This window comes from Dendropsophus ebraccatus, chromosome 12 (assembly GCF_027789765.1).
Source record: "Dendropsophus ebraccatus isolate aDenEbr1 chromosome 12, aDenEbr1.pat, whole genome shotgun sequence".
Taxonomy (NCBI): domain Eukaryota; kingdom Metazoa; phylum Chordata; class Amphibia; order Anura; family Hylidae; genus Dendropsophus; species Dendropsophus ebraccatus.
The window spans coordinates 37913505-37925169 of NC_091465.1; the positions used below are offsets into that span (position 1 = coordinate 37913505).

General features: G+C 44.1%; 1 protein-coding gene across 3 annotated transcripts; it reads left to right on the top strand.

Moving 5' to 3' along the window:
- The first annotated feature begins 795 nt into the window (after positions 1-795).
- On the top strand, positions 796-10860 carry LOC138769151 (speedy protein 1-A-like). Of its 3 annotated transcripts, none has more exons than XM_069947412.1 (8): positions 796-967; positions 8077-8097; positions 8511-8560; positions 8823-8902; positions 9517-9575; positions 9694-9776; positions 10090-10258; positions 10355-10860. In XM_069947412.1, the coding sequence occupies exons 3-8, from the start codon at positions 8511-8513 to the stop codon at positions 10601-10603; spliced, it is 690 nt and encodes a 229-aa protein (XP_069803513.1). In that variant the 5' UTR covers positions 796-967; positions 8077-8097; the 3' UTR covers positions 10604-10860. The 3 variants fall into 3 exon arrangements, with proteins under 3 accessions (XP_069803513.1, XP_069803514.1, XP_069803515.1); XM_069947413.1 differs by having other exon boundaries at positions 8080-8097; positions 8509-8560; XM_069947414.1 differs by lacking the exon at positions 8077-8097 and having other exon boundaries at positions 8509-8560.
- Positions 10861-11665: the final 805 nt, after the last annotated feature.

An 11665-nucleotide genomic window follows, 5' to 3' on the forward strand; every position in this document is an offset into this window, starting at 1 on the left:
TGCACTGTTAAGAGATGTTCTGCAGGGTCAGGGGTGTGTGGGTGCACTGTTATGCGATGTTCTGCAGGGTCAGGGGTGTGTGGGTGCACTGTTATGCGATGTTCTGCAGGGTCAGGAGTGTCTGGGTGCACTGTTACGAGATGTTCTTCAGGGTCAGGGGTGTGTGGGTGCACTGTTATGCGATGTTCTGCAGGGTCAGGCGTGTGTGGGTGCGCTGTTATGCGATGTCTCGAGGAGTGGCTGAAGGAGAGGATGTGATGTTGTACAAGAAGGTCCAAGGTGTTTATGGTCCTTGTAGGAGCAGGAATTCTCCAAACCAGTTATTTTACCGAAAGAAGTCCAGACAATGAGACCCCAAAATGAATTCAGACGTCACCCCTGACCCTGTAACATAACAGATCAATGTTATATATACCTCCAGGCATCAGTTTTGGAAACCTGTTGCCCATTAGGCAATGCCTGGAGACATGACCTTTGTCCTTGCTTATTCTGAATTAGCCAAAGAAACTTATAGACCAACATGGCAGCTCCCACTACAGACACAAGGAGGAAAAATATACCCTCAGGTTCTAGCAGTAACTGAGAAGTCTTATAATATAAATGCTGCATGACATTACTGTGGTCTTTGCCATAGACATTGATGGGTAGAATGACCATAATAGGTGCCACAGACATCAGCCAATAGGATCGCAGGATCTTAGCGCTGCAGGCATCAGCCAATAGGATCACAGGATCTGGTTGTCGCCGGCATCAGCCAATAGGATCGCAGGATTTGGATTGAAAAATAAACAAACAACATCAACTGTTGCCAGTCAGCGATTGCTCCTTTGGAGAACAGACCGGCTTCATTTTGTTCCTGATTTTGCGATTTTGTGAGTATTACCTGTATTCTGCGGAGGAAGAGGAGACCCGACTGTACATCAGCGCGACCTGAGAGACATCACCAACCGTCTACAAGTCTTCAGAGGTAAAGTAGCAGCACAATTCTCTTGGTGATTTTTGGTAATGTTTATCCCCATTATTATTAATCTATTGTTATATGTAACTATAAAAGTAATTGTGGGAGATTGATCAAGCTGTTTTACAATAATATTGTCCTTGGTTGCCCATAGCAACCAATCCCAGCTCAGCTTTCCTATACTAATGGGCTCTGCTATAATGAAAGCAGAGTTGTGATTGGTTGCTATGGGCAACAGAGGACATTATTATAAGACATTGTAATATACCTCCCCCATTGTGTCTTTTATAGTAATAATATTCTTTGTTGTCCATAGCAACCAATCACAGCTCAGCTTTCCTATATTATTGAGCTCTAGTATAATTAAATATGAGCTGTGATTGGTTGCTATGGGCAACAGAGAACATTGTTATTATAAGACAATGCAATCTATCTCCGCCATTGTGTCTATTATAATGTGTATTAGTAATTCGTACCCCTCGAAGAAACATACATCAGGGCGGGGGCTGTGTGCATGGACCTCAGTAATTATTACCTGGTTACAGGTAGAGCTCATGTACTTCTCAGATGTTCTGTTCTGCACCTGCAGTTTGATGTCTGTGCTTCCCTGTAATCCTGCTGTTATGTATTACCTCATGTACTATGCTGCTATTGTACTGCACTTTATGTGATCTGTTATTTGTACCATAGTAAGTGCTCCCCCACTCTGAGTCCCCCTTGTTACTGGTTTATGTATCAGCAGTCATGGCTCACTGTTTATGGTATTTATGTTTTCACTGTATTTTTTTTTCCATTAATAAAAAAAAAATTTCAACTTACAATTATGAGTGGTTCATTTCTTATCTTTATGGTGATGTAGTAATTATACAGTATAGTAATATCCAGAACAATTATTATAGGGAATCTATCGGTAGGTTTGGGCAGCCAGTAGGGCATTATACAAAGACGTCCATGGTCCCTCTATTATGGCGCTCCAGTGTGCTGTTAATATGTCAGATTTTATAGATATGCAGAGTATCCTGTTTGGTGCACTGGGGGCGTCCTTTACCCATGCCCGGTCCTCATCAGCCCCTAATGAATAAAGAATACTAGCAGAGGAGCGGGCTGGGGTAAAGGACGCCCCCAGTGCACCAAACAGGATAATTAGCATATCTATAAAATGTGTCTTACATATAAACAGCACACTGGAGCGCCATAGTAATAAACAATAAAACCCAAGACTTATGGGTACCATATATTATTATTATTATTATTATTATTATTATTATTATTATTATTATATGACTTAGTATTATACAGTATATTAGGCTATGTACATACACATAGGGGGAGATTTATCAAACTGGTGTAAAGTAGATAACACATATATAAAGTCTGTAGAACTCCACCATACAAGACACTACCTGTACTGCTCTAATGTATGGGGGATAAATGTAAGGTTTAAGAACTTCGGGTTCTAGTAGCAAGCTAAATACCAATAGAAAAACAACTGAACCTCTGACATATTACAACATATAAATTTTATTGTTAAAAATGCAAAAGAATAACAAAATAATGTATAAATACACAATGAACCATGGCTGACAAGAAATATTAAAAACGACAAACATACAGTGAGGGGGCTGCTGCAGATGGACACAAGTAGATAAATAAATAAATAGATAAGTAAATGGTAGACTAAAGTGCTAAATACAGTACCAAGAAAGCTATAGGTAAATGGTATATACTAAACGAGCCAAAGGAGTGCAATAAACAATTCATAAATTACAACTAATGAAAGAAATTACTAAGGTGTCCTACCATAAATAATAAAGGTCAAAGTGTCCACCGGCGGCCCCCACCCCAACGCACGTTTCGGCGTAGCCTTTACGCCGAAACATGCGTTGGGGTGGGGGCCGCCGGTGGACACTTTGACCTTTATTATTTATGGTAGGACACCTTAGTAATTTCATTTATTAGTTGTAATTTATGAATTGTTTATTGCACTCCTTTGGCTCGTTTAGTATATACCATTTACCTATAGCTTTCTTGGTACTGTATTTAGCACTTTAGTCTACCATTTACTTATCTATTTATTTATTTATCTACTTGTGTCCATCTGCAGCAGCCCCCTCACTGTATGTTTGTCGTTTTTAATATTTCTTGTCAGCCATGGTTCATTGTGTATTTATACATTATTTTGTTATTCTTTTGCATTTTTAACAATAAAATTTATATGTTGTAATATGTCAGAGGTTCAGTTGTTTTTCTATTGGTATTTTGGTGTAAAGTAGAATTGTCTTAGTTGCCCCTAGCAACCAATCAGATTCCACTTTTCATTCCTCACAGATTCTTTAAAAATGAAAGGTGTAATCTGATTGGTTGTTAGGGGCAATTAGAGCGGCATTAGTAAGGGGTAAGATAGCTGTCTGCTGTGTTGGAAACTGCAGGGCTGCTCATGCCCTGTTTCAGCACAGTTAGATATGGCTAGCACTGCTGCATGCAGCACTATGGATACTGAGGCTCCCCTTGATTTCTAGTCTAATGAATATTAGCATTAGTGTACAAACACACGAACCTGATCCACTGCGTATCCCGTTTTGTTGGTTTCTATGAGAGGACATATTGACATCCCGCAGTGAGTATGTAAGTTATAGCCCCGTTACCCCCCCAGACTGGAGCATACTGTACCTGCTCTACGTTCCGGCTTGCTTTGGGGGCACCCGGCATCTGGACGCCTCCCTCAGCCAATCAGTGTGCTGCAACAGGGCAGTGCACTGATTTGTTGAGGGAGACGTCCAGCCGGGAACCCCCAATGCAAGCTGGAACGCGGAGCAGGTACAGTATGCTCCGGCCGGCGGGGGATTAACCGGGCTGTCACTTACATACTCACAGCGGGATGTCAATATGTCCTCTCATAGAAACCAACAGGAAAGGATCTGCAGCGGATTACGCTGCAAATTTGCAGCATGAAATCCTCTGCGGATCCGATACTTGTGTTTGTACCCTTAGGCCATGGCGTAAGACTTCGGACGTTCTGTGACCCAGCCAGATCACAGAACGGCCAGTGTCAGAGAGGATCATCCCAACTGGTACTGCAGTACTGGCCAGATGATCTATATTTCTTCTGAATTTGGATGCGTGCGCCCTCATCCGAATTCCTGCTGACAGGTTTTCTGCGACCGCTGACATGTCAGTTTTTTGCGGCGCTGCTAGAGATCCCGGACGGGGTGTACAATACAACATATGTAAAGCATAAATCATGGCCGTTGTTGCAAATTGCAACAACGTCCGTGATTTATGCTAACCATAGGTTGTGTAAACATGGCCTTAGGCTGTATATGCATCTCTTGGAATAAGTAACTGTGAGTGCTGGATCTACTTTATTACATATCACATAGGACCAATCCAAACAAAATAGTCCACAATGGAAAGTGTTAGAAATGATGCTGTCAATCAATAATGTATATGTACCTAAGCAACAATTAAAGGAGAAGTCTGGAGAAAATGGTGATTTCACGACGCGACTGCCACGCAGGCAGCTGGGCCCCCTGACATTGTTATAGTGCAACATTCTATCAATGCTGTCATCTGACTGGGCCCTCACTTACCCACTCAGATGACAGCATTAGTGTTCAGGCGCCCCCCCCCCCCCCAGACCAAAGCCAGCACTGTGATTGACCCAGTGAGGAGCATAAGCTATAGCTCAGTGAGGGTCAGTGATGATGCTTTCCCCCGCCACTGCTCCTTCTTTCACCCCAGCTGCTTCCCTCTTGTGACCCCCAGCTTCTCCCCTTGACTGATCTCCCCTGTCACCCCCAGCTGCTTCTCCTCTCACCTTCAGCTGCTTCCCCCCTTTCACCCCCAGCTGCTTCCTCTGCCCCTGTCACACCCAGCTTCTTCCCCTCCATCACCCCCAGCTTCTTCCCCCCCTGTCACCCCCAGCTTCTTCCCCCCCTGTCACCCCCAGCTGCTCCCCCCCCCGTCACACCTAGCTGCTTCCCTCCCTGTCACCCCAGCTGCTTCCTCTGCCCCTGTCACCCCCAGCTTCTTCCCCCCTATCACCCCCAGCTGCTCCCCCCCCCCCCCGTCACACCTAGCTGCTTCCCCCCCTGTCACCCTCAGCTGCTTCCTCTGCCCCTGTCACGCCTAGCTTCTTCCCTCCCTGTCACCCCCAGCTGCTTCCTCTGCCCCTGTCACCCCTAGCTTCTTCCCCCCCTGTCACCCCCAGCTGCTCCCCCCCTGTCACACCTAGCTGCTTCCCTCCCTGTCACCCCAGCTGCTTCCTCTGCCCCTGTCACCCCCAGCTGCTCCCCCCCCCCCCCCGTCACACCCAGCTTCTTCCCCCCCTGTCACCCCCAGCTTCTTCCCCCCCTGTCACCCCCAGCTTCTTCCCCCCCTGTCACCCCCAGCTGCTCCCCCCCCCGTCACACCTAGCTGCTTCCCTCCCTGTCACCCCAGCTGCTTCCTCTGCCCCTGTCACCCCCAGCTTCTTCCCCCCTATCACCCCCAACTGCTTCCCCCTATCACCCCCAGCTGCTTCCTCTGCCCCTGTCACGCCTAGCTTCTTCCCCCCCTGTCACCCCCAGCTTCTTCCCCCCCTGTCACCCCCAGCTGCTCCCCCCCTGTCACACCTAGCTGCTTCCCTCCCTGTCACCCCAGCTGCTTCCTCTGCCCCTGAAACCCCTAGCTTCTCCCCCCCCGTCACCCCCAGCTGCTCCCCCACTGTCACCCCCAGCTGCTTCCTCTGCCCCTGTCCCCCCCAACTGTCCCCCTGCCCCAGTCACCCCCAGCTACTCCCCTGCAGAGTTGTGGCCAGAGAAGTCTTCATGATGGCTGAGAAGAAAGCAAAGAAGATGTCACCTGTGAGTCATTAGTAACTGCACTGTAATCACTTCTATAGTGTGCAGAGCCTGGTGTCTAAATGGGTCAGTGTACGGTTTGGGGTAGTATATTGACACGGCCCGCCATCAGCACAGTACACTACTGCGAACTTTTAAACTGCCTATGTGCTCCCGACATCATAATCAATCCTGATGCTGGGAGCACCCAGGACCAGTCTGCAGAACGCTGACCGTGTACAGATGGAATTCTACAGATGTGTGAATGACCCCTTAGTCACTATGTGGTGGTATTGTTGATGGTCACGGTGAGGTGATAATATATTTTTTTCCTTATATACAGCTATTATTGGTAATAATGTTCTTGGTTTTCTGGGTTTTGTTACGGTGTGACGGTATAATGGTAATATGGTAACAGTGTGACGTATGGTAGTAATATGGTAACAGTGTGACTATATGGTAATAATATGGTAACAGTGTGACGTATGGTAGTAATATGGTAACAATGTGACTATATGGTAGTAATATGGTAACAGTGTGACTATAAGATAGTAATATGGTAACAGTGTGACGTATGGTAGTAATATGGTAACAGTGTGACGTATGGTAGTAATATGGTAACAGTGTGACTATATGGTAGTAATATGGTAACAGTGTGACTATATGGTAGTAATATGGTAACAGTGTGACTATAAGATAGTAATATGGTAACAGTGTGACTATAAGATAGCAATATGGTAACAGTGTGACGTATGGTAGTAATATGGTAACAGTGTGACTATATGGTAGTAATATGGTAACAGTGTGACAGTATGATAGTAATATGGAAGGTGTGACAGAACGGTGATAGATAGGTACAGTATGGTGATAATATGGTAAGTGGGACAGTATGGTGATGTTCTGGGGTCACTTCCCTGCATTGAGCCCCCACAGATCTATGTATTCAGATCTTGCACAAAGCATTCACTGTATAATGCACCTAGGACCCAACTACAACAGCTGCAGGCACTACAACTCCTAGCATTTACTGACAGTCTGCAACCCTCAGGATATGCTGGGAGTTGTAGTACAGTAGTACAATCCTCTGTAGACAGATGTATTGCTGGACCTTCAGGGCTGATGGTTGTCACCCACAGACTGCAGCCACCAGGAGACTCTGCACACAGCGATTTATTAAAGGGTTGTCCACTAAGAAACTACAACTCCCAGCATACCCTGAGAGCTGTATAAATGTAGGGTGTTCTGAGAGTTTTAGTTCGTCTGAAAAAGTTATCCCAAGGAATTTGTTACAGATACAGATGAATCCAGGAAAGGACAGGGTCAGCATGTCGTGTCTCGCGGGTTCTTAATTCGTTGGCCCCAAGGATCATTTGCTCTGGTGGGCCTCAGGTACCTCAGTCCGACACTGGGGCTGTGGCTGCTGGATAGGGTGATGGCAGAAGGACACTGAGAGACACAGGGTACTGGAGGGACACTGAGCATCCCTCTACCATCATCCTTTCCAGCAGCCACAGCCCGTACAGCTCTGGGAGAGCACAAACATGATTTATTTCATTCTTGAAGAATGTTTTGCAAAAATAGTGAAATAAACTCACTAAAATATTTCGTATTGCCACAAATGAAATAACAAAATGACCTGTACAATAAATTTAATATGTTATTTAAGTGTTGCAATGAAAAACTTAAAGTGACACTGTCACCCCCTTTTTGCATTTTAACTGCTCTCCACAGGTGTAAAGGGTAAATGTTACAGCTTTCATTACTTATTTTATATCACACCTCATGGTGCTTGTTCTAGTAAAAAGTCGTTTTTATCACCTGTGGATTGGTATATGTGGGCGGGGCCTCGCGCCATTTGTGCCACACCGCTCTGCCCCTAGCATAACTTAGCCCTGCCCCCATCAATGTCATCATCGCTGCATAGGCCCCGCCCCCTCAGCAGCTATTGGAAGGGCCAGCCTAAAGCTCAAGGCCCAACCCCCCCAGATTGTCCCACACCAATGGCCGCTGAGGGGACGGGGCCTATGTGGTGATGATGTCACACATATACCAATCCACAAGTGACAAAAACGACTTTTTACCAGAACAAGCACCATGAGGTGTGATATAAAATAAGTAATGAAAGCTGTAACATTTACCCTTTACACCTGTGGAGAGCAGTCAAAATGCAAATAGGGGGTGACAGTGTCACTTTAAAGAATAAGCAAATGAATTGATGAATTTATTATTTGCATTATTTTTCTTAGAATAATGGACTTATAATAACCATTTCTTTACTGTTTCTTATTTTATGCTTAGAAGAGGCGACTTCGGTTCCAGGTAATTGATCATATATATTGTAGATTTTTCAGTTTTTCTGTTACTACAGCGAGGGACAACACACACACACACACACACATACAAAATAGGGGAACAGGTACCCCTATTATAATGAAGAGAATCCAAACAGGGTTTCCTACTCAAGAGCAGCAAGCTTCTGCTCCTGAGTGGGCAGTGCCTGTTGTTATTTAGCAGGCTGTATACCCTGTATGCATGCCTCCTGCTCAAATTACCAGCCAGGCAGGGGTTAAGTTGGGATGTACTGTATAATCACTTAACCCCTGTCTGGCTGGTAAACTAATCAGAAGGCATGCATATAGGGTAAAAAAAAAATATTCAACGGACTTGTAATACAATACAATATATGTAATATGTTCCCACATATTCATGGTAATATCCCTTTCATTTAAGAGATGGCGAGAAAGAGGAAGAGAGAACTGATCGACCTTTATGAAGAGGAGACGTAAGTACAAGATTTTATATCACTGCAAATCAACACTTACTGTATTACATATCATCTCATATACTATTCACAGCACAACACTCATCTATTATATTACCATCACTTCCTCTTAGCCAAAGACAGGTCATATATTCTCCTTACATTACAATGGATCTTTTATTTTTATTTTTTAATAAATTGTCCAATAATTTTACAAGCCTATGCTATGTTGTATTTTGTATCGCTGGAATTCTGACAGTAAAATCTATTTTTTATATCACAGATCAATGACCACCATCATGAAGAGGAGGAAGGACACCGACCTGCAGCCAGAAGAAATAGCTGCATTCCTGAACCTGCTTGGTAAAATTCCCTGCCCCTCCCAATGATCAAGACCAGACAATCCATTGTAGTTCTTCTGCTTTAGGCCATGTTCACACATGGCATGAACATCGGCCATTATTTGACAGGGCCACTGTTTGCTGTGTCAACTAACAGCCGATGTCTCAGATTTTTACCCGGCTGATACTGCAGTATTGGCCGTATGAACATAACTTCATTTTAATTGGAATGCGGGCACATTTAGGTGTGCCCCCACTTCAATTAGCCATAGAGCACAATATACAGGATCTGCAGCAGATTCAATGCTGTGTTCCATCATTTACCTAAATTGTCTGTGTGGGCCTTGCCGTGTGATCAGCATTACCAGCCATATTCATTATAAGAAAAACACCTGTGATAAAGCCCGGTAATGCTGGTCACATGACAAAGCCCAGACAATCAATTTATACAAAACTGCAGAGACCAGATAATCTATTAGGATTTCCCGCCATCTGAAGGGAATAGGGCTGAGCAACAGGACCAGATAGAGACACAGCTGCTTGTACTGTGCTGTGCCCTGACAACAATCAAAGGGACAGAAATACGTATAGTCCAATAATCTTCTTGTCATTTAAACTATTCAACTTGTTTCTTAGACGACGAGGACATCCAACTGTTTTTGGCCAAGGACATCTGCCTACGGATCTCGGACAAGGTACTTATATACTGCTTGGGTGAATTGTGTGTGTGAGGATGATGGTCCTATAATATTACGCATAGACATATAATCACCACATATAGCTAAAACATAACTTCTTTTCTTCTCTTACTAGTATCTGCTAGCAATGACCCTCGCGTACTTCAAGAGAGCTGGACTGACCATCGAGGAGTATAAAGAATACTTTTTTGCATCCCTGTGAGTTTATTCATGTGTATATGTCTAAGGGAATGCTGTCAAGTAATTGTAAATCTGATGCTTTAAGTCAGCTTTTCCATCATAGTTTGTAAAACAATTATGTTTATTACATAGGAGAAAGGTGAAAGGGGATTTTAATATTTATATGCAGAGAAAACATAAAAAGCCTATAGATTTTAGCATGTAGCATTTGTACCATATAGGTTCATATCAACATAATTTCACATTGTTACTATTATTAAATCCATACAAGATTCTTTTACACTGATATGGAAGTATATAGTAAACCATGACTTCACTTTCTCTTCTTCAGTTATCTAGCGAACCAGTTTGAAGAAGATGAGGACTTCAGATACGAGATCTACGCGTGGGCCTTAGGAAGATCCTGGGAATGGCGGAAGGAAGAGCTGCACGACCAACGGAACTATTTGCTTTACCGGATGGACTTCAGAGCTTGGATTGACCAGACCACGTGTGAAGAGGTTAGTAATCAAAAAAATATGTATAGCCAGAAGTGTAGTCTATGATTATGAATCCTTCATGAAAAGATTATTCAATCATAAATTATTTGATTCCAGATCATGGCACAGGACCCTTTCCACTGGGCATGGATGCGACAGAGGCGACCCCATCACAGCTGGGCCATTCGTTGGTGGAGGAGGAGCGCATGGGAGTTTGAAGTCCAAGGCCCATGGGGTTACCCATATTCATGCGCTCGCTGCAGGAACATCGTTTTGTATCCATGCAGGTGGAAAGTGGTCGGTAACATCGTAAGCCAGATCGACACAGCAGTGGACCCTGGAACATCAATTGAGATCGATGAGTAGAAGACCATGACGGATGACCCAAAGGAGCAGGTAAGGTAGAACACGCATGCACACACATCATTCCCTTTACCCTCCAACACACCAACACAGTACTTTTAAAGGGGTTTTCCAGGAAAAATTTACTGATGAGCTTTCAACAGGATATCCCATCAGTCACTGATCGGCGAGGTGCCAACAACCGGCAGCCACACTGATCAGCTGAGCAGCCCACACTGCACAGTGAATGATGTTTGTCTCTGGTCACTGTGTAGCAGTGACAATGTGTAACTGCAGCTTAGCTCATATTCACTTGAATGTCACCTGAGCTGCAGTTACATATCATCACCACTACACAATGCACTAAGACAGACTGATTACTGTGTAGTGGGGTCACTGAACAACTGAATGACGTTGGTGCCGGGTGTCGGTAATTCAGTGACTAATGAGCAATCCGGTGGTTAGCTCGTCAGTACATTTCGTGTAGAAACCCCCTTTAAAAGTCACACACACTGACACAAATTAACATACAGTATACACTCTCTGTACACAGCCCCAACTAAATGATTGATAATTTATAGTGTTATCCTCCCTTAGTATGCCAGAGGAAGGGCAATACAGTGGCCATGGCTTCCCTGCAGGTTTCCTCCACAGGGGGTTTTTCCTGTCCTGTGTGTTGCTGTACGCTCTTTGTGAGTGATGGGAGGTAACAATCACAACACATACATACACACATACATACAATAAATTTCTCTTTAACCCTCCTTACTTGGTCACTGAGTCTTTTCTTGTGTAAGCAGTATATGGCGGTATCTGTAATGTATTTTTGATAATATTCTCACTTCTGATCACACTACAGAAGCATACAGAGACCTTATAAAAGGGGTTACCTACTTATAATCTACACAAATGAAAATAAAAAGCAGCAGCACTTATTTATTTCTTTTCATCAAGTATTCGTAGTCTACAAACAGCCAAGGGTCAGTTTGGCAATGTTCAGACGCTTTGTCAGGGTATGCGGTACTAATGCTCCATTCATTTTCTAAGGGGGTCATTGAACATTGCCCCTCTCTGCGCTCAGCAATG

Coding starts and splice junctions, on each gene's coding strand:
- LOC138769151 (XM_069947412.1), top strand. CDS start 8,511: ATGGCGAGAAAGAGGAAGAGAGAACTGATCGACCTTTATGAAGAGGAG. Junction 8,561..8,822: donor GACCTTTATGAAGAGGAGAC/GTAAGTACAAGA, acceptor TTTATATCACAG/ATCAATGACCACCATCATGA. Junction 9,777..10,089: donor GAATACTTTTTTGCATCCCT/GTGAGTTTATTC, acceptor TCTCTTCTTCAG/TTATCTAGCGAACCAGTTTG.